The sequence below is a fragment of the Stenella coeruleoalba genome (assembly GCF_951394435.1).
Source record: "Stenella coeruleoalba genome assembly, chromosome: 3".
Taxonomy (NCBI): domain Eukaryota; kingdom Metazoa; phylum Chordata; class Mammalia; order Artiodactyla; family Delphinidae; genus Stenella; species Stenella coeruleoalba.
In genome coordinates, this window is record NC_137148.1 from 161,243,282 (window position 1) to 161,265,187 (window position 21,906).

At 49.2% G+C, this 21,906-nt stretch overlaps 1 protein-coding gene across 1 annotated transcript in view; it reads right to left on the reverse strand.

Moving 5' to 3' along the window:
- MED26 (mediator complex subunit 26) overlaps window positions 1–20,624 on the reverse strand; it is a 39,345-nt gene extending 18,721 nt beyond the window's left edge. The window contains exon 1 of the mRNA XM_079918068.1: window positions 20,295–20,624. Coding sequence (XP_079774194.1) covers window positions 20,295–20,366 — 72 coding nt within the window. The 5' untranslated portion in view covers window positions 20,367–20,624. The remainder of the gene's footprint in view (window positions 1–20,294) is intronic.
- Window positions 20,625–21,906: the final 1,282 nt, after the last annotated feature.

The following is a 21,906-nucleotide window of genomic DNA, read 5'->3' on the forward strand; positions in this document are numbered from 1 at the left end:
ACAGGCAAGGATTAACGCGACTGTCACTCTACCTGGGGAGGGCTCTAACAGCCCTGAAGGGACACAATGGCACAGGGTTGGGGGTAGGGGGTGTGGATAGGAGCAAATATGGCATTAGCCTTGCTGAAACCTAGAGCAATTTTTACAGCCCAGTGGTGAGGTTACCAAGAGTGACTCTGAGATCTGCAAGGAGAACACAGCCAGAAGACAGAGCTGCCGTTTCCAAGGAGAAGGGCACCCTGCACACACTGAGAGGGAATGGCTGTCTCCAACATTAGGAAAACCTTGGATGCAGGAGCCAAAATCATTCAGACTGCACACTGAAACTGCCGCAGCCAACAAAGACAAGACACCAGAGTTCATTCACCAGCTATGTATTTACCAGGAAAATAAAAATGTATACGTGCTGAGGAGGAACTCAGGGAGCAGAGGGAGCTGGAGGGACTTACATTCAGAGTGCGGAAGGCAGGCGACAGACAAGCAAACAGGACAAGGTGACTGTACTGAAAGCTATGAAGAAAATAACCAATGTGACATGCTAGAGGAAGGCTTCCTCCAGAGCCTGGGCCAGGAGGGGTGGTCGCCTCAGCTTGGAGCCCCAGAGAGAACCTGGGGCAGCAAAGGGTCTGGAGCAGACTTCTGGCCCCACCCCACCTTCAGAACAGCTGGCTCATCGTGTACTCGTAAGGGGCTCCAAGCATGGCCTCCATGACACTTGAGCCAAGAGAACCATCCCAGCAGCCAGCTGCAAAGGCACTGATGCCATCTTGGACAAGGAGCCTGTGGCCTGCAGCCCAGATCCAAGCAGGACAGGGGTAGGGACTCTGCCCAAGAGTGTGCTGGAGCCAGCTCACACCAGCCCATGAGAGCCTGTGGTGAAGCTTTCAGGAATCTTGGGAGCCAGATGTTAAACACAGCCATTGTTAAAAATGCAATGGTAAGGTTGGGACTGACCACCTGAAGGCTGCTGTGGGCAGCTAGTTATCTCCTGCCTGGCAGCATTCTAAATTTTCTAGAAAAGTCACATAACTGGGTTTTTATAGAAAACCTCCATTTGTATTTCTGTAGCTAATTCCAGTTTTAAAAACACTGTACTAAGAAACGACACAAATCCTTGAGCTCTACCCAGCTCACAAACACCTCTATTTATACCTCAGGGTCAGGTACATGGTAGACACTAATAGCATTAAAACTGCACAAGCAGACCCATGTGCCAGGTGCTGTTCTAGACGTGTGAAGTGTATTAACTCATTTAATCTTCAAAACAACCTCGGGAGATAGGTATTATTACTTCCCCCATTTTCTGTATAAGGGCAGTGACACTCCAAGATGTTAGGTAACTTGCCCAAGGCCGCACAGATAATAAGGCACGGAGCCAGGATCAGGTCCAGGCAGTCTGGCTCCAGAGTTGGTGCTTGTAAGCTTTGTTTAGTTCCTGAAAAAACAAAGGCACCAACATGCATAAGCAGACATAGTACCCAAGGAGCAGGAATGACTTATATTTCATTTGACGAAGATTCTGGTTGAAATAAATATCACTTGAGATGTTCCTCTGAGCAGCAAGGATGGACACTACCTCTGCCTTACTTCTACTGCCATGTTCCTGAGGTCTGGGGTGACCTCTGTCCTAGTTAACTCGGCGTCCTATCCATTTTAGCGTGTGTCCTGGATTTTTCATCTTTTAAACAAAGTTTTAGAATTTTATTAAAAATAGTTTTTAAATGGAATTTTTATTGCTTTTTAATAAGCCATTTGTGGTCAAAAATTGTTTAATGTAATTTACTTTTAGCACTCTCTTTTACTTCTGAAGGGCATCTTCATTTGGAGATATATGTATTTTTTAATTGATGTATAGTTGATTTAAAATGTTGTGTTAGTTTTAGGTATACAGCAAAGTGATTCAGTGTTTTTTATATATATATATATATATATATATATATATATATATAAAAAACGGCTGAGAAATTTACATATCATATGATATCACTTACATGTGGAATCTAAAAAAAAAATGATGCAAATGAACTTATTTACAAAACAGAAAGAGACTCACAGACATAGAAAACAAACTTATGGTCACCAAAGGGGAAAGGGGAGGAGGGATAAATTAGGAGTTTGGGATTAATATAAACACACTACTATACATAAAATAGGTAAACAACAAGGACCTACTGTATAGCACAGGGAACTATACTCGATATCTTGTAATAACCTATAATGGAAAAGAATCTGAAAACGGATATATATATATACATATATATATATAACTGAACCACTTTGCTGTACACTTGAAACTAATACATTGTAAATTAACTATACTTCAATTTTTTAAGAAAGTATAACAGATTTTTTAACTTAAAGAAAATGCAATGACAGAAACTGTATACAATAAGTTATACTGAAAACAAAGGTGATGAAATACTCAAAACTCATCACTTCCTACTTATTTTCTCACATTTACTATTTTATCTAGGTTTCTGAGTTTATTCATTACTACTATATCTTCATGGTGAAAATGGTGTACTACTGAGGCATCTCTTCCCAACTCCATATTTGGTGACAGACATGTTAGTAGCTTGAAATCAGACATAGTGGAAGTATTTATACCATGGAAATTGGCGAACACTACAAATCAGGGCTTGATTTATTGTCGAGTTGGTGGCCTCTGTAGAGTCCTGGGCTGTATCCAGCTCAATGCCTGTTTTTGTAAAGAGTTTTAAAATTTCATTTTATGTATTTTTTATTGAGGTGGAATTCACATAACATAAAATCAACTATGTGAATATAAAGTTTTACTGGAATACAGCCACATTCATTTACAAATTGTCTATGGCTGCTTCTGTGCTATGCATAAAGGCAGAGTTGTGACAGAGACTGTATGGTCTATAAAGCTGAAAATATGTACTATCTGGCACTTTACAGAAATAGTTCACCAACCCCTGGGGTTTAGACTTAAGAAAATGTTGATTATGCAGATTAAACTTAAAAGTGTGTCATGCCTGTAGCTGTTACCTTAGGAATAGCACAAACGATGAGGAAATATTCTTCCAGTAATTGAGAACTCTCTTCTGATTCGCTAAGACATTACTTGACTCATTAACATAAAAATTATCAGTCAACATTCATGTCAGGACTACACTCATATGCTGATTATAGATACAAAAAGTTCAGCAAAAAACAAGGAAAGCAGTCTGTGAGAATCAACTGACTACATCAAATTGACAATAAAGTGTTGTGTTTCATTATTATTTGTAAATTGTCTGCTACCTATCCTTTCTCTATCAGTATAATTTATAAATTATGTGTGTATAGGCATACTTTTTTTTTCCTGGAGAGCCAGCTGTCAAACATTTATGGGCACACCACTAGAGTAAATTAGAGTTCTTCATTACTTCGAAGTGCTTGAAATAAAGTTTGAATGAAACTAAAATCCATTTGCATTACTGTAATTCAACATTACATATAAGTGAAAAGAGGAAAGAACCTGGATTCTTTAGATACCAACTATTATAAATTACGGTTTACTAAAAAAATGGTTCTAAGTTTTATCATCTCTGCATGCAAACTGAATTTCTCCATGGTGATTATTAACGTCAAGCAAAAACAAACAAAAAAGCCCACCTAACATAAAAAAGTTATGTTCATGGACACAGTGCTCCCTTTTATGAAAATCAATAATGTTACTTGGAAAGTAAACAGAAGTTCAATATTTAATACATTCCCTAACACTTTACTTTTCTCATAACTATACTGAAGAAATGTACTGCTCCTCCCCCCACTCCCACTTCTAGTTTCCCAGTGCCCTGCCTGGACGCCCTATTTCCTATGTGTGCCATGAACACACGTAGTCTGGAGGCAGGCAGTGTGACAGCAGGGAGGGGATGGGGCTCTTTACAGAAGTCTGAAGGAATCTGAGGTCACAGATCTGGGGAGCAGACGTGCACAGTCATGAATGAGGGAGACGGAAGTATAAACTGAGATGAGAAAGGAAAGAAGGGTCCAAGTCACATAGCACCTGTAGATCATGACAATGAGGAGAGGGGATGTCTATTCTAATCACATGGGATCTTAAGTGAATGATGTGATCTGATATTGGTTTGGAAGGGGCAAGAGGGAAGTGTTGCAAGAGGGTGATGGCCAGGCTTGGACAAGAGATGGAGAAAAGATGATGAAGGGAGAATATACATTTTGGTAGTAGAGCCACCAGGACTTACAGATAGACTGGACATACTAAGGTGGAGAAAAGCAGGGAGCACGGATGATGCTGGGGCTTTAACAGGGCCACAGTTATGGCCGCACTGACTGCAATAAAAACTCAAGAGTCCTGCACAGGACTTCCCTGGTGGTGCAGTGGTTAAGAATCTGCCTGCCAATGCAGGGAACACGGGTTCGAGCCCTGGTCTGGGAAGATGTCACATGACGTGGAGCAACTAAGCTTGTGCACCCCAACTACTGAGCCTGTGCTCTAGACAGGCGAGCCACAACTACTGAGCCCACGTGCCATAACTACTGAAGCCCACGCACCTAGAGACTGTGCTCCGCAACAGGAGAAGCCACCGCGATGAGAAGCCCGAGCACCACAACGAAGAGTAGCCCCTGCTTGCTGCAACTAGAGAAAGCCGCGTGCAGCAACAAAGACCCAACGCAGCCATTAATTAATTAATTAGAATAAAATAAATAAATAAAATTTTAAAAAGAGTCCTGCACATCTTCTCTGTCCTGGGAGGCTGGACCCCAGTGCTCTGAGAGCATGAAAAATACGACTGGGGGACTTGACTGGGGTAAAGAGTTGCACACCCCTGCTCTGAATCTCCCAGAAAGGCATGAGAGAGGAAATAATCCTCTCCTCTCCACTGGCTGCAGTACACAGTGGCCCCACGATCCACTCCACATCTGATTGCTCTCAATAGTTCGAGTGCTCTTCAGGCTAAATCAATCTACTTTTATTTTCATTTTTTTACTGTTTAATTGAAAAAACAATGGAGCACAGGAAAAACAAAAACCGTTCCTATTGCCCCAATACAAATGCTTCCCATTTTACCCCAAGTTCTAGTTTTTGTGCCTTTTCTAGTTGTGCAAGGCTGACAAAAAATGCTCCTTTTCTTCATCATGGCAAGGCTTGTCCATTTTTCTTCAGAGCCTGCAGGATCATTCTTCACAGTTCTACTCCATTTGACTCTGTAGATACACCATGTTTCCTAAGCCTCTCCCACGCCATTTAATTAATGGTATTAAAAATTATTATTACATAAATATATTCATTAACATTGTTATTAAAAATGACCATGTATCTGTAAATAAATTTCCAAGAGTAAAATGACCTGATCCAAGGACGTGACCATGGCTATGCCTCCTGCCACGTAAATATTTTCCAAAAGGGTGAAGTATGAAGTTGCTCCTGGGTCCTGGAGCAAGGTGCTGTGGGATGAGGTGGGTAGAGTGGCAGATGCTCTAGGAGATATAAAATAGCAACAGGACAGTTTAACGCCGTCTTGATTACCTGCCAACAACATTTTTCCCCCACATATTTGAATATGAGGTATATTTTCTGATTATTAATCACATCAACATTTCTCTGTCTGGTGACGTCTCTGGGAGCTTGTGATTGTTGGTTCTGAGTAAGTTCTCCATACCAAAAGAACACTGCTTCCTAAAGGCGATTTCGCGCACACACACAAATCTGTATTTTGATCCCTCCCCTCCCCAGTCTGCAACCACAATACAGAGGGATTCGGAGAAGTTCAGGCAGGCTGTAAACCTGGTTGCGAGTTCCAACCCAAGCACCTCTTCCGAAGTGTGCCTTTCCTTCTACAACTGTGGGATTTTGTTCTACAACCAATTTCTTCCTGCTTCCCCCTAGGGAGCTTTCAGAAATGTGCAAAATTATGCAATGTTGTCTGGTAATTGCTCACACTAAAAGGAAGACTATCTTTGGCAAAAAATACCATCTGTGAAAACCACAGTTAAATATCTACAAACTCATCCAGGGGAGTAACTGCCTCCGCCCCCAACCCCCAAGAAAAGCAGGGAGGGGACTTATATGTGTTCAGTGTCTACGATGAACCCAGCAACTTCCCTTCAGGCATTATTTAACCCTTCAGTAGGGTAGAGCTTGTCTTCGCTTTATAGAGGACAGCAAGTCTGACAGATTGTCAGCAATATTTGATGTGATTTGTCCAAGGACAAACATCTCAGAAACAGAGCTATATAGATTTGAACTCCAAAACCCTTGCATATGAAATACTTTTCTTCCTCCCTCCCTCCTTTCTTTCCTTCCTTCCTTCCTTCCTCCCTCCCTCTCTCCCTCCCTCCCTTTCTTTCTGGCCATCCGTTTGTCTTTTTCATTTGGGGGGAGGCCCAGAGGATTTCGCATTCACCAACCTGTACTTAAGAAATGAGAAGAAGGGCTTCCCTGGTGGCGCAGTAGTTGAGAGTCCACCTGCCGATGCAGGGGACATGGGTTCGTGCCCCGGTCCGGGAGGATCCCGCGTGCCGCGGGGCGGCTGGGCCCGTGGGCCATGGCCGCTGAGCCTGCGTGTCCGGAGCCTGTGCTCCGCAACGGGAGAGGCCGCAGCAGTGAGAGGCCCACGTACCGCAAAAAAATAAAAATAAAAAAAAATTAAAAAAAAAAAGAAATGAGAAGAAGCCTTTCTTCTCCATGAGACAAGACCTCGTGAATGGAGCTGACATGGCTCAGGGGTCCCAGAGATATCAGAGAAACCAGGCTGTGTGACAGGGGAGGGGTCAAGACTTGAGGGTCGCTGGGAGGGGACAGGGGCCGTACTCTGTACCCCCATGCTACCCAACTCCCCATGTGGAAAAACACAGCACAGGCCCCAGCTCTTACCCAAAGCACAAGCGATGAGGCCCTGGAAGCACGCTGTCCAATTCAGGTAGGCATTAAAATTAAATAGAAATTTTAAAGTGAATTCCTTGGTGTACCACCCACGCATTAGGTGCTCACTAGCCACATGTGGCTGTGGCTACCATACAGAACAGTGCAGACAGAGACCATCTCCATCAGCAGCAGTGCTCAGCCAGGAAGGAAAGAGCTCAGCAGGGATTTTCGCAGTCCCCTCTCCTCCCTGCACTGGGCACAGTGTTGCCTCCTAAGAAAAGTAAAGGCTCTGAGGTCAGCTGTGCGGTGGCCAGCTACTTACCCTGGCTAAACCTTAGACTCATCTATTAAATGGTATAATACCTGGCACAGAATGAGCATATGATGAGTTGCTCCTGTCCCCCTGCTTCTGTTATGGTCCAAAGATAAAGTCCTTACAAAGAGATAATCCTTATAAAGATGATGCCAAAAGACACTGAACACTTGATTTGTTAAGTAGGGTTGCTCATTAGATTGAATGAGATCCAGTCCCTCCATGCTGAACTCCACCTTCAGGTCTATTACCCACTAATAGGATTAAAATCCGCTCTCTGCTCCTTCCAGCTGCAAGGCCTCAGGTAAGGACAACCCCCCTCACTCTTTTCCTCATCTTTAACAGAGAAACAGTATCAGCTCCCTCACCTAGGTGACTAAACCAAGCCAGACACTGCACCAGGCACCTAACATGCTCAGCCCCTTAGGATGACACCACTAGGTGATGGCACCAAGAGCCACATATCACAGATAAAGACACTGAGGCCCGGAGACACTAAGTGATTCACCCCGAGGCCACTCAGGTGGAAGCAACCAAGTAGGACCTGGAGCTGCTGCTCTCACAGAACAGCTGGGGTTCAGAGTTCAGAACCTTCTTTTAGGGGGACTCCAGGCCTGGGGGACTCTTTTAGGGGGAGTCCAGGTCTGGCCCGAAGGAGGGAGGAGGCATGTGCACACCAGAGAGGGGGGCTAGGCAAGTGCTGCAAAACCTGTAGCTGCCCACCTCCCCCGCTTCCTGAGTCCTGTCTCCAGCCCCTAGAATCTCGACTCCCTAAAACTGAGTGACACACACAGGACAGGCTCAATGCCTGAGTGCTGACCATGCCACTATGACTCCAAGGGAACTGACGCACCACAGGAGGACTCCAAAGACCTGAGGTCTGGAGAGGGCCAAGCAGTCATCACAGGAGGGGGGCATCCTCCAGGGAACCAGCCATCCCAACCCCAATACTAGAAAGCCAAGCAGCTGCCCTGCCCAGTCCCCACCAAACTTGAACTCTTTCTTACCCCAAACCCAGCTTGGTCCTCCCAGGTTAGGCACTGCTTGCGCTTACCCACAGCTTGAAATCAGAGATGGATCCACAATAAACTGGTCATTGGCCCTAACAGAATGAACTATGCATCAGCAAAAGAATGGGGTGGGGCGGACACAGGCATGTCACACAAGTTAAAGGTGGGCAAGATCAGACCAGGATGCCAGAACAGTCAGAAGACAGTGCTCCTGGGACAGCTGGCACTGGGCTTGTTGGGAAAGGCATGCTGGACCTGGAGCCCAGAGAGGCAGGTAGGAAGGGAAGGAAGGAGGGAGAATAGAGGGAGGGCAGGCCACCCCGGTTGGGGTGTAACAGTGGGTCAGGAGCTGATGAGCAGCTGAGTGCGGCTGCAGCAGGGGAGGAGAGAGGATGCCTGAGCCAGAGGTTATAGGGCATAATGTGCTCAGCTGACTCTCCTGGTTGCAAGTGACAGAAAAGCCAGTTCAAATGGGCTTCATCAAGAAAAGAAGCCATTGACTCACCTAGGGCCAGCTGGGCCCAGGCAACTTATTCCTCCCCATCCCTCTGGGCCAGTCTCACTCCTGAGCAGGCTGTCCCTAGGCAGCAGACCCTAGCAGCAACCTGCTCACATCCTTCCCCATTCAAGTCTCCTCCAACTATCCCAGCAGAGCACTAAAACTTTCAGATGGCCACAGGTCCATCCCTGAACCAATCACTGTCCAGGAAGACGCAGCCCCATGATTGGCTAGACCCCAATCATTAAGCATCCCATGGGCATGGACCAGAGGGAGGGAGGAGGAAGTAGGGGATGGGAGCTGGGTGAGCTGCCCACCACCAAGTTTGTTTGCCACCATGCACACATCAACATCCAAGATGCTTCAGGCCAGGGACCACATCCTACTCTCAACAGCTTTCCTAAGCAGTGTATGTACATCCTCCTGAGAAAATTAAGGCTACAAACCTAACCTCTTCCAAAGCTACATGGTGAACAGCAGTCAAGATTCCAACTCAGTTCTGCTCAGCTCTAAAGCCCAAGTTTTCCACCCAGAGAAAGACTGTCTTCTTCACTATGTCACCTACAGAGCTCACATGTTACCCAGTCAGCCACATGGCCCCAACAGAGGGGGTGAAACATCCCAGTCTGTTTTTGGACACTCACTCTGGGGCCGGCACAGAGGCAAGACCAGGACACAGGAGACTGGCTGGGAAGCAGCTACATCTCCCTAGTGATTCTGCTTGTAGGAATGGGGCAACCAAGGGAGGTGGCCAGCTGAGCAGTGGATTGTGGCACCACCAACCAAAAGCACAGCATGCCGAGGGCAGCAGGCAGCTGGACTGCAAGGGCCCATGCACTGCTGGAAGCCATGGTGAGAATACCTGGGGAAAGTCTTAAAGGCCAGACAGGGGTCCCCAAAGCAAAGCCAAAATACTCAAGGGGAAGGAGGCACCGTGGGCATGAGGTTTGAAGAGAGCGGAAAGGCCAATGCAGTAAGGTACAGGGAGCCAGGGGACAATGGGAACCGCTCAGTGTTAGGCCTCAGGCTTGCTTCGTTCCCAAGGAGATGCATTCAGCACTGACCCTGAGGCAGGCCACTGAGGACAGCATGATGACCCAGAGAGACAGCCTGGAGTGACAAGCATAAGGGCATCCTCATGCACAACGTTGTTGGCTCATCTTACAAAGCAGATGATGCCACTTCCTATTTCCCCAACTTGAGGGAGCCCACCACCAACAGTACAGAAAACCATGCCCACTGTATGGTTGACACAGGAGCATCATCCCCAGGGCAACACGCAGGTTCCTGCTCCCCTAACTCTGAGTGGGGCTGATAAGCAGGTTCACCAGAAACCCTGACAGTCCCCACCTACCCGCCCCAGACCTCACTGTTTTTGTCCTGCCACATGGGAGGGCTACAGCAGTCTAGGGACACCTACAGCTTCTGTCTGCACAACAGACCCTGCTCCTTCTGCAAGCTCCTCCCTGACTTCTTGAGGGCACTGCCATTTTCTTACAAAGCCCCCTTCACCCCACCCCCAAGCCAAGCTGGAGTGATTCTCCAGGAGTTTTCAAACTGGAAGCAAGTCAGTGAATCCATTTTTGATTATGTCCTAGCTTTCAAGAGTTCAAATCCCAGAGCTGCTACATTTCCCGCCATGTGGAAGAAGTCTGTCCACAAGCCATACAGACACACACAATGCTGAGGACAAAAAAAAAGAACAGTTTCCCTCTCAGTTCTCCCACTCCAATTTCAATCCCAAACAGTATTTTGACTCAGTGGTGAGAGGAGAAAGGTTACAAGCGAATGCAGGATGAGCTCACAACACCTGGGAGGGTGATACTTTTGCCCTTTGGTGAGAAGTGAGGCTCCTGCACTCAGTGGAAGCTTTGGCCTGTTGACCAACCTTCAAAGGGAGAACTTTAAATGCTTAAGAATAAGAAGCTCCTTTAAAATAGAAGTGAAAGTGAAATAACCATTCACAAACCTCCTCGCTCCCAGACACGCCTAAAATGTAACATGTGGCCCACATCTGCCACTGCCAGGCTGCCAGCATCCAGCAAAGGGGGAGCAGACATCACCAATTTCGGGTGCTTGCCTAGAGCCCCTCAGATTGGAAGGGAAAAATGGAGGGACACGAAAGATCACCTGACCCAATGCATTTCAGTTAACCTAAGGGAAAGAAATGCAGGTACCAGTTTCTGGTAAGCGGGGGGGGGGGGGGGGGGGGGGTGGGGGGGGGGTGGGGGGGGTGGGGGGGGTTGGGGGGTGCGGGGGGAGGACAACAATGACGACGACGGGATGGGGGGTACAGACAAGAGGAAATGGGCAAGACAATCAGCTCGGACCAGACCTCCGAGTAATCAGCCATACCTCTGAGCCCGAGAGAACAGAAGTCTGGAGAACTCGGCTCCTGCCTGGGTCACAGGCACGGTCTCCTTCTACCCAGGCTCATCCAGGCAGTTACTGCAACATCAGGAAAGGTGATGGGGACAGGAGAATCAGCAGTGCTATGGTGAGGCTCTCCTGGACTCCTAAAGGGCTCCTTAGCCCAGGACAGGGTCAGAAGCTGCAACCTAGCACCTGCACTAAGACAAGGTACCCAAGTGAGACTACAGGCAAATCAGAGTCTGCAGTTCAATCAGGAGTGGGTACTTAGAACCCTGGCTGTGATCTGACGCCATCCAAACAATCCCGTTGCTTACGCCAGACCTCATATTTCAGTTACATCCATTCTGTCATCTGGACCCAAGTCTCCCAGGCCTAGCATGACACCCACCTATTTGAAGGCGCCCAACTATTTGAAGGCGCTATCATATCAAAGAGGTGACTAAACCAGCACTCACTCAGGGATCACCGCCAGCCCACTCCCCATCCCATTCTCCCATTAACAGGACCTAATGTTTCTTGGGGGCACCCCCTCCACTCTGGGTCAGTCTGGATGGAACTAACACCATGCCAAGATTCAGGGGTGAACCAACGAACACAGCCTATTTCAATCAAAGTCCAGAGAAGGCACCGGGAAATGTCTGCTGGGCCTTCTGGGTAAGACGTGACTTCTCTTTCTGCCCCTGGATAATGGTCAGTGAGGGTGAATCCCAAAGCTGCAGGGGCTGGGGAGAAGACATCCACTATGCAAAGGCAACACAACAAAAAGCAAAACAGAGAGAGGGAGTAAAGCCAGGTCGTCACCTGAGAAGAGACCCATTTCTGGGCCTTTAAGTAACACAAGCCAATGAGCCCCTCTGCGTTTAAGCTCGTGTCATGAGTGCAGTGCCACGCTCCCTCTGGAGAAAAGGGGTTAAAAGAATTAGTAAAGGTGCTCTGCCTGCAACTATCTAACTGAACACTTGAAGGAAACAATGTGAAACAATGAGCAGAAAGGGTAAACTCTTCCTAGTTTATATACCTACACGTCAGTGTCATTCACCCCCCCCCCCACCCTCGCAGCTCTAAAAAGCTAGCTTGCCAACTATTTGCCTGGCACAGATGCAAGGTGCACCAAGGGGTAAAAAAGAGTTGGGAAGTGTTTACTGGAAGTGGCTTTCAGGAGAACTGGCTTCAAGAAGGAGGACACAGGTAGCTATCTTGGGGATCACCCAGGGGAAAGCGGACGTGGCCACCACCCCACGATCCAACCCAAGCTAGGCCAGGGACCTGATGGAAAGAGGGGTCAAGAGAGCTAAGGTGGAATAGGGGAGGCGGGAATATCCAAGTAAGGCATCGAGGGGACAAGGAGAACCAGCCCCCAGGTGTGTGCAAGCAGAGCTGCAGCCAGCTTGGGGGGCCAGGTGCCATGCGGAGCCAAATCTGACCGGATTGTGGGTAAGGGAAGGAGCTGAAGGTACAAGCAGGACAGCGGGGCCACCGGCACCTGGAGGAGGGCTGCCAGGCCACCAATGGCCTCTCGGTGTGAGCCACGGTCACGTGCAGCTGAGTTCTCCGTCAGTAACTCACCTGACTGCTGACGTTTGCACCACAGAACCCCCCATCACAGAGCCAAGGCCAGCCACCTACAAAATCACTTTGTGCACACAGTGGACAAGTGACTAGAGTCTCCACAGCAGCCATGAGGCTGACCCACCACAGGGTGTGGCCTGGAGAAAGCATCATCCATTTTTTGGCCCTTGACGAATGAAACTCGGGAGAGGGGGGTGTCCAGGAAGGGTTTGATTTGTCACATGACCAAAAAAGGACACAGGATCCCAAGGTAGCATTTGAACAGTGTCTCCAGGGATCACAGACAGCCAGGGAATCTAAGATCAAGAGCCACCTTCTCTGTCAGGGGTGAAAAATGCCAGCCAAGAAACAAAAAGGAAAAAACACTTCACACCTTATCCTCAGCCAGTTCAAGAGAAAGCAGAAAGTATTTCAGGTACAACTTTCCTCTGGGACAAGCATAAAAACGTTGCACAGATGAATCCAGCATAAGGATCCAAATCCAGGCAGGAGAGTGGAATGTCTGCCTTGTAATCCACTGCCCTCTCTCGAGTGACATGGGAGGCAGCAGCAGGTGGCTAAGGACTGGGTGGGTAGGTTCCAACCCTAGTGTCATCCCTTCTAGCTGTGTGTCCACTGAGCCTCAGTTTCTGCACTGGTACCTGCCTCCCAGGGTTGCTGTACAGATTAAAGGTGAAAAGTGCTGGCACCTCATACCTGCTCAGTAAGCGCTGACAGCCAATTCTGAAGACCAGCCCTTTTCACGGAAGATCAACAAGCATCTGAGCACCCACTTGCTGAAGAAGTTCTGGATACCTGGGGAGTAACTCATGCTCTGCCAGCAAGGAGCTTGCAATCCCATAGAAAACGTGTTCAACAAGACCTATACTCAGCAGGAATGTAGGATTTTTAAGTTATGTACAGTGCCAGAAGGAGACTGTCTTTGATTAAAGCAGGAAAGGTTTCTGGAAAAGGGAGAGCAGTAGGGACAACAGGAGGCCCCAACCAGAGGCAGTACAAAGGGTTCGATCCTAGGTGTCACACACATACAAGTAAAGTCGGCTTCCAGGTTTAAGTAGATGCTGTTCTGACAACAAGCTATAACTTCATTTCAAAACATTACTGGATTAGGAGTAGCTTCTGTCCTTGAGTTTTCTCCAAAAACAAAAACAAGAAAACAGCTACTCAAAGTACACCTGCCATTATGTGGAAGTTCCTGAATGTTTCTGATCATAAAAATGGACCCTAACACCCAAAAAGGTTAGGACCCACTAGGCTAGAAGATTTTAAGGGGGGAAAGGTGGTAGGATGTGGGAAGGAAATAGAAATGCAAAACTTAACGTTTAAAAACACTTCACATTTAAGGTTAACCTCAGAAGATGCACTGGAGTTCAACTTTCATGCTGGGCACTGCTTATGCAGGAGGTGGGACACTGTTGTTAAGCCCATCGGCTTCTGAGCCAACCAGCACTGGGTTTGGGCCCAGAGCTTTCCCATATCCACCTCTGTGACACTGGACAGATCACTTAACCTCTGCTCTCCCCTAAAATGAAGATGGAGCATCCACTTGCAAGAGTGGTTCAGAGAACCACCAAGGATGCAAAGCACTCTACACAATACCTGGCATATAGTAAGTGCTCAGTAAACAGCAGCTCTTCATTTTACAGCCTCCAATGGATGAATCCAGGAAACTCTGTTGCAGTCCCAGGAGCACTGGAAGGCTTTTAACCCCACCTGCCTGGAAGTGGCACATCACCTGACACGACTCTTCTTTTTAGCAGCCTCCATATACAATCACAGAACCTCCAGGAACTCACAGGTCAAGAATCTGAGGGCCCAGATAGAGGGCCCAGTCCTGTCTGCACGCCCACCTGGCATGGTGGCCCTGGACTCTTGAGCCAGCTCTGACGATAATCAAGAGCTCCCCTGAGTGCAACAGCACCTACCTCCCAGGAACTCCTGCCTTCCAAGTCCTAGGTTTGCCTCCGGAAGCCACACAGAGCCTACCTAACTCCAGTACTGGAAACGAGCCCCAGGCCCTTCACAGAGCCTGACACCTGCCCCCTTCCCATCCCATTGCTGAGAGGGCAAACTGTTCAAGGATTTGCTACCAACTCCTCCAAACTCTCCATTCCCCTCAGGTCAGAGACAAACCAAGAACTGACTTCCTTTTCCTTCTGAAAACTCAAATGATGGAAAAAAATGATGATTCTAGAAAGCCATTTCATGCTCTTAAGAATTCTGAACTATCTTCGAATAAGACACATGAACTGTTCCACTTGGATCTAAGAGCTGTAGCCCTGTAAGGCTGCCGCACCCCAGACTATCCGTGTGCACGCTCTATGCCTGCTCCAGGTCCCTGGAGGGTTGCAGCTGGGCACCCCCAGGTCTGCACTCTCCATATCCAGCACCATAAATGCTTGCTAGAAATGTTTATTCAACTGCTGAGCCACCTTTTCCAGTTTTACCATATTTCTCCATAAACAGTGTGCATCAGTTGGTGATTGAAATGTAAGTGTAGGGCTTCCCTGTAGGCGCAGTGGTTGAGAGCCCGCCTGATGATGCAGGGGACACGGGTTCGTGCCCCGGTCCGGGAAGATCCCACATGCCGCGGAGCAGCTAGGCCCGTGAGCCATGGCCGCTGAGCCTGCGCGTCCGGAGCCTGTGCTCCGCAACGGGAGAGGCCACAACAGTGAGAGGCCCGCGTACCACAAAAAAAAAAAAAAAAAAAAAAAGAAAGAAAGAAAGAAATGTAAGCGTACTGCCTCCCAAGACCTGGAATTCATTCAGGGAGTACTTTTAAACACAGCATGCGGAATATTGGTAGGCCCTCCTTATTCAGGAAATGCTCTCCAGTTCATGGAATCCCTGTGTCAATACTTGTTCAGCGCTACTCATGTGCCTGGAGAGTGAAAAGGAGCAGTTTGAGAAGGGGCTCTGAGCATGGGCACTCACAAGGCTGGACTGAAAATGCGCTGCCTACACAGCCGGCCACTGAGCCACAAACTCAGTCACCCAATCTGACAACCAGCTAGTGGGCCCCACAGGGACCAGGCGGACTCAGGCCAGAGCCACCACCAGGAATAAAAAGGAAAAGCACAACTTCTACTGAGGGACACAGCCCCCAGCTTCCAGAAGGTGGTTTACAGTGGGGGCAGGGGGGGCAGGAGACCCCCTGAGGCAGTCACCTAGAGGTTGGGCTGGGTTAAATCAGTTCTGGATGAACCAGAACTCCGTCTGAGAAGACACTCACATGGACACCAAAACTGAGGCAAAGTAAATACAGCTCTCCTCCTTCACCTAACTCCACGCTTGGCACCCCTGAGGGCATGTCCTACCACACGAAGCTGCATCATGAGCCCGGGTGACCATGGTGCCTGTTTATATCTGTATCAGGACAAAAACCCCTTCCCATAAGCTGATCTTGGACTGTCCTCCTAGGCCTCTGTGACCTCCAGCCAGGACAACATACCCTGACAAGAGCCTCCTCTGAGGACCTCCATGAAGACCGAATGTAAAGTCCACCTTCTTCTGAGGGAGAGAGTGAATCACAACAAGGTCTTACACCTGCTTCACAACCAACACTGTTACCTGCCTACTTCCCAAAGTCATAAAATGCCACACTGCTGTCCTCACACGTCCTGGCCACGACGTAAAAGAGCAAAGACAGGAAGGTTACTGAATGTGGGCAACCAGTGTGATCAGGAAGAGTCCACATGCTTAGATTTCATATCTTCTAATATACTAATGAGAATCAGAACTAATAGTCTTCCATTTTAGAACTTATAAGATTCCTCTTTTCTGCAGGATCAATGGCATTTTAAATTAACATCAAAAGTGCTGTAATCTTGAAGCAGAAAAGGAAGCTGGAACACAAGACTCATGAAAAGTTCCACATCAGCTAGCAGTTGCCACACCACAGTGTGGTCTGGCCCAGGATTCTGTGTCCCTGACAGAAACCTTAAGATGTTTCCGGGACAGGCTGTCTAATGTCATCAACCTGTAAGATCTATCACAGGTAAATCGAACCCAAGTTGTCATCTCATATAAACTTGTGTGGGAGAGAAGAGACTCCCACATCTTTTCTTACCAGCTCAAGGACGCTGCCTTCTTGGCCTCTTCTGAAGCTGCCTCTCCATGTTTGAGAGCAGTATGGTGGCGTTTAACGTTGGAAGCACTATCGCTTAATGACTTTGGCTAAGTCCCTCCCTAACTTTAGGGCAGTCACCTCACATTAAGTCAGTAGGAAACAAAGGCATCTTGTCCTCTCCTGGCCATGGGAGACACTCACTAAACAGTACTGTCATGATGTCTGCTTCTGCACCTGCAGAAAGGGGAGACTGGCTACTCACTCCACCTCCCTTTATAGGCTGTTGGGAGAAAGCAGGATACTCTGCTGCACAAAGTCAGGTAAAGCATACATCTCTGTAGAAGTGTGTTGGTGTCTGTTATTCAGAAAATTCACACAATGTACCGTGCATTAAAGGAAGAAACTTCTAGAACAACAATTCATGTTAGCCTCTGCTGCACCTTCCAGAATCTGAACCTGGATCTGGAAGGAGCTTTTGGGGCAAATACACCAGTTCCCAATCCCACTTTGCAGATGAGGAACCTGCAGTCCAGTGAAGCTAAGTGGTATCTTAACCTTCAAATTCCTAGGTGGGAAAATTATCCTTCCCGTGTCTCTCTCTGCAGAGGCCCCTTGTTCACCTCCCCTTGGCACCTGAAGTCTGCAGAACAGTGAAGAAGAAAAGTAGTTCCTGAGGTTTCCTGCTGGACAGCCCAAGAAGGAGTCTAGGGTTCAGTCAGTTTAACCAGCACTTAGAAAGTACACCTAAGGCTTCTGCTCTAGACAGAGAAGACAAAGCCCGAACTCTGGAGAAACAATGAGTGTCCGATACAAACGGGAAACTAATCATTTGCTGATGAGATTATGCTTGGGTGGACTGACTCTGATTTCTGGGCAGGAGTAAGACAGTCCTCAACTTTATCCATAACAAAACAAGATTAAGATGGAACAAAGGCAGAGTGCACTTAAGAAAGATTTTCAACGCTCTGGGCTGCCATACACAAGAAGAGTAAGGCTTCGACTGTTCTGAAAAACCGTTAGTTGCTTTTGGAAAAGGAATGTACAGAATTTACTTTATTACTGAGTTGAGAGAAATTATTAACGCAGAGCCTGATGCTATAGATATTCAAATACTCCAGAGGCTAGAATATAGAGCAAAGAAACAACTTTCCTCTTAAGAACTCCTTTGTCAGGGAGATGGTCAGAAAGTGTTACTTTGTTATTTCCCTAAGTTTTCAGATACCTGTGGATATTAGGTCAGCTGCCTGACATTGAGTTTTCAAGCAAAAGCTAAGTTTGTTAGCATACTTGCATGCCCATAAAGGTAAGCATTACATGACACAATTCTCTGTCGCTTCTCTCAGAAGAGGTTTAATTTTAGTGTTGGCTCTTCAACACTGTCCCCATTTTTATTTTCCAGGAGCACCTTAAATATGTGTCAACTAACTATACAGAAGTGGAGTTCCTACTTGAGCAAGCCAGAAGAGAAGAACAGCTGTGTGCTGGCACCGCCTGGTTGGAGCCACCTAGCTCTCACCTGAGCCCAGGTCAATCAAGAGAAACTGCAGAAATAAGGTCACACCATCTCTGCCAGCAACCTATCCCTCCACAGCTCTGAGTTTCTATATGGGGTTTGCTCCAAGCCACACGCCTGTCAAACGGCTTATAACAATACTCAGGGATGTCACTGACAAGAGCAGCATTTAAAGGTGGCACTTTCTCCCCACTCATATTCAGAGACAATTTCCCAATTTCATCCACCACACTTATATTAGTAGGACTCTACACACACCTATCACAAGAGTCCACCCAAATAAGCCACGTGAAATGTGCATTCCATGACACGTAACACAACCGTGGGCTTGGCCTCTCTTCCTCCTGTACTCCTAGGAACCCTTTAGATTAGGGCCTTACACAACACTGGAACCCCTGAGGTCACTGCCCCACCTAATCTACAACATGGTGACTGCCCGTTAAAGCGCCTCCTGATCCCAAAGCTTTCCTAGGTGGCGTTAAGGATCAGTGCTAATATCTCAGCAACCTTTCAGACTCTCCGGAAGGCAAACAAGCACATGGAATTCAAGAAATTACACTCTAACTGATGCAAAAGTCACCAAGGCTATATATTTCAAGTCACTTGTTTTATCCTCTAATATTTCAGTCTTGGGAATTGCTGCAGCACCCGTTTCTGCAAAAATTCTGCAAGGTTTTTATATAGCTTGTGCCTACTCCACCCCCAAAGTCATAACAAAAATGTATACAATATTTCTTAAAGACAATTACCACCAAATCTATCTTAATGGGGTCTGAAGACCAGGAATGACAGAATTACTTATGATACAGAAATCAGAGTCTTACAAAAATAACTATTTCTGCCAGAATTGTACAATCCAACATGAATTATTCCCAAAATGCTAGGCTAAAGCCTACTGCTAAAAGTAATCAGACAAACTCATGTAAAGGAAAAGCAAAAGCCCCCATAGTGACAGAAACCTAAGTTACCTAGCCAAGCCCAAGATGGTTTATTTCTTCCATCCCCAGCACATTAAAAAGTGGTTTCAATGGCCACTTCTTGGTCTCCCAGGAAATGCAGGGGCTCACTTCATACCTGGATGCTACTACATCTTCCCATTGCTCCACTGCTCCTGCCACAGGGGGAAATGACCCCTATGGCCGTAAACCACTCATAAAAAATATGAGAACACGATGAGTCTTTCCCTACACACACGGAGGGGGGCAGGGGAGATCCCTCCACAAACAGTAGCCTCCGTGGAGGAGCACCTGAGAAAGCGACACCCTGGGGTTAACCCTGATGGCCTAGGTCACAAACCAACAGGCTAGGACCCCAGGTAGGGCGTAGACAGCCGACGGAGGGCTCTGGGTGGAATGGGAGAGCAAACAATCACCTTTAATTCACTACCAAAAAGCAGGGCTCTGGCTTGGTCTGAGACGTAATGAGCACTTAGGCCCAGAAAGGTAACAGAAAGAATCCCACTCTCCACAAGATCATCCTCCGTCGGCAGGGACCCCAAGAGAGACCCGGCAAAGGCATGTCCACTCTCAGAACCAAAAGGGACTCTCCGAGTGCCCTGGGCAGCTGGCTAGGTGCAAAGCAGGCCAGGGGGGTTCCCTCCGAAGCCAGGAAGGTGCTTCCAGACGGGAGGAAAGAGAAAGAGGACTTCCCTGATCACCCAGAAGACCAAGACACCGCCGGCACCGGCTTCCCCGAGTCATACCCCGGACACCAGTTGCTCCACAGCCTTCCCCCCTCCCCTCCCCCGCGCCGGGAGGGCTTCCCGGGGGTCGCGGGTCCCCCGGGAAGGGCGAGGCGGGGGAGCTCCGTCAGGAGCAGCAAGGGTCGTAGAGCTGGAGCGGGAGAGGAGAAAAAGCTCTGATCTCAGCTCCCATCTGCTCCCTCCGCCCAGGCCGCACGAAAGCCTCGGCCTCACGTACCGAGCGCCGCCGGGCTGCCCGACCAGCCCCCGGCCCGGGCCTGGGGGGCGAGAGGCCGGGATGGCAGCGGCCCTCGGGGGCAGGTGGGTGGCCGGTGGGTCCCCCGGAGCCCTGCGGGGGAGGGGCACTATGGAGGGGGAGGGTCCCGGGCCCACGCGGCCTCCACCTCAGCCCGTGCGGTGAACACTTACGTTGCTCTGGGGGTCGATGGCCTGCAGCAGCCGGTCCCTGATCTGCTGCGGAGACGGCGGAGCCGCTGTCATTGCCTGGGCGAGGCGGGGGGGAGCGGCCGGGCCAGCGGGCGGGCGGGCTGAGGCGGCGGACGGGGGTCACTCACTCGCCGGCCTCCGGGAGCGGAGCCTCATGTTCCCCGCGGCACCGGGGGAAGTGGGGGCGCGCGGGGTGGCGGAGAGGGGAGCCGGGGCCGGGGCTCAGGCCCGGGGCGCCGCCGCCACCAGAGGAGGAGGAGGAGCCGCCGGAGCCGTCGCCGCTGCTGCCGCCGCTTCGAGAACCAAACTCCAGTGAGCAGCCCCCGCGCGGAGCACTCTGGGTAACCCGCGCCGCACGCAGCGTCGGCACCACACTGAGGAGGTTGGGAGATGGGGCGGTCTGAGACGCCAAACTTGGGCGGGGCCACACGCGGGTCACGCCCCTCGTTTCTTACGCATGCGCGCGCAGGCGCATTGTTCCCTCCCGGTCAAAGGTGACGTTGGGAGGCGGTTGGGCAGGGCAACGGCCACCGCCTGGAGGCCCCGCCCCCACCCAAGCTGGGCGGGGGCCGAGGTTTCCGACGGAAACGGTCGATACGCGCCGAGTCCTTGAACCCGGGCGCTGTGGGTGGCCGCCTGAGGGCAGCGGGGCGGAGAGGACAGCGGAAGGACCCCTCCTAGGGCAGAAAAGCTTTCCCCATTCTGACGGAGGTGACGGGAGTCGCAGGTGGGAGGAGCTGCCAAGTTTTCTGAGCCCGGGGGTCCTCCTCAGCCTCTCTTATCTGCGTTCCTGGGGGTCAGTAGGCAGACGTCCACGTTGTAATTCCGTGCGCGGGTCAACTGAGGAGCCGAGGAACGCTGCCGCCCCCGCCCCTCCAGAGGTCGTGGATGCGAACCCGGGGTCGGCAGCGCCGAGGGCCAGGATCCCCAAAGCATGAGACTGCAAAGTGCCTCACGGAGGAGCCGCTACCCCAAGCTGGGAAAGCCCCAAACCATGAGCTGACACCAACGTTGCAAACCTGTGTCCACGCCAGGGTTTCTCAACCTGGGCACCAGTAACATTTGGGGCCGGATCACTGTTGTTGCAGGGCCTGTCCTGTGCATTGCAGGATGTTCAGCAGCATCCCTGGTTTCTACCCACTAGATGCCAGTAGCACCCTTTCCCCGCTGGGGACGACCAAAAATGTCTCTTGTCACTGCCAGAGGTCCCCTGGTTGGCAGAACCGACCCCTGTTGAGAATCACTCGTTTAAAAGACCCTTCTACCCTGCTTTGCGTGGAGATGCTGGAAAATTGAAGCCCTCATTCTCTGAACCTCCTTTATAAAGGAGGAAACTGAGGCCCAAGGTCACCCAGAGTTATAGGTCAAACCCAGAATTGTTAAATGTCAAGTCTAAGGGCTTCCCCCCCGCCCCCTCACTGCCTTCTTTCATTGCTGTCTCCTCTCTCTCTGGAAGCTCTGTTAAATATACGGTTATGCGAAGGGGTAGAAAAGCAGGCTGAGTGGATTATTAGCCGCAGCCTCGGAAGAAATAACTTTTTTCGTTGTTACAGGAAGGCCTAGATTTAAAACAGAGGCAGCTGATGAGAACCAC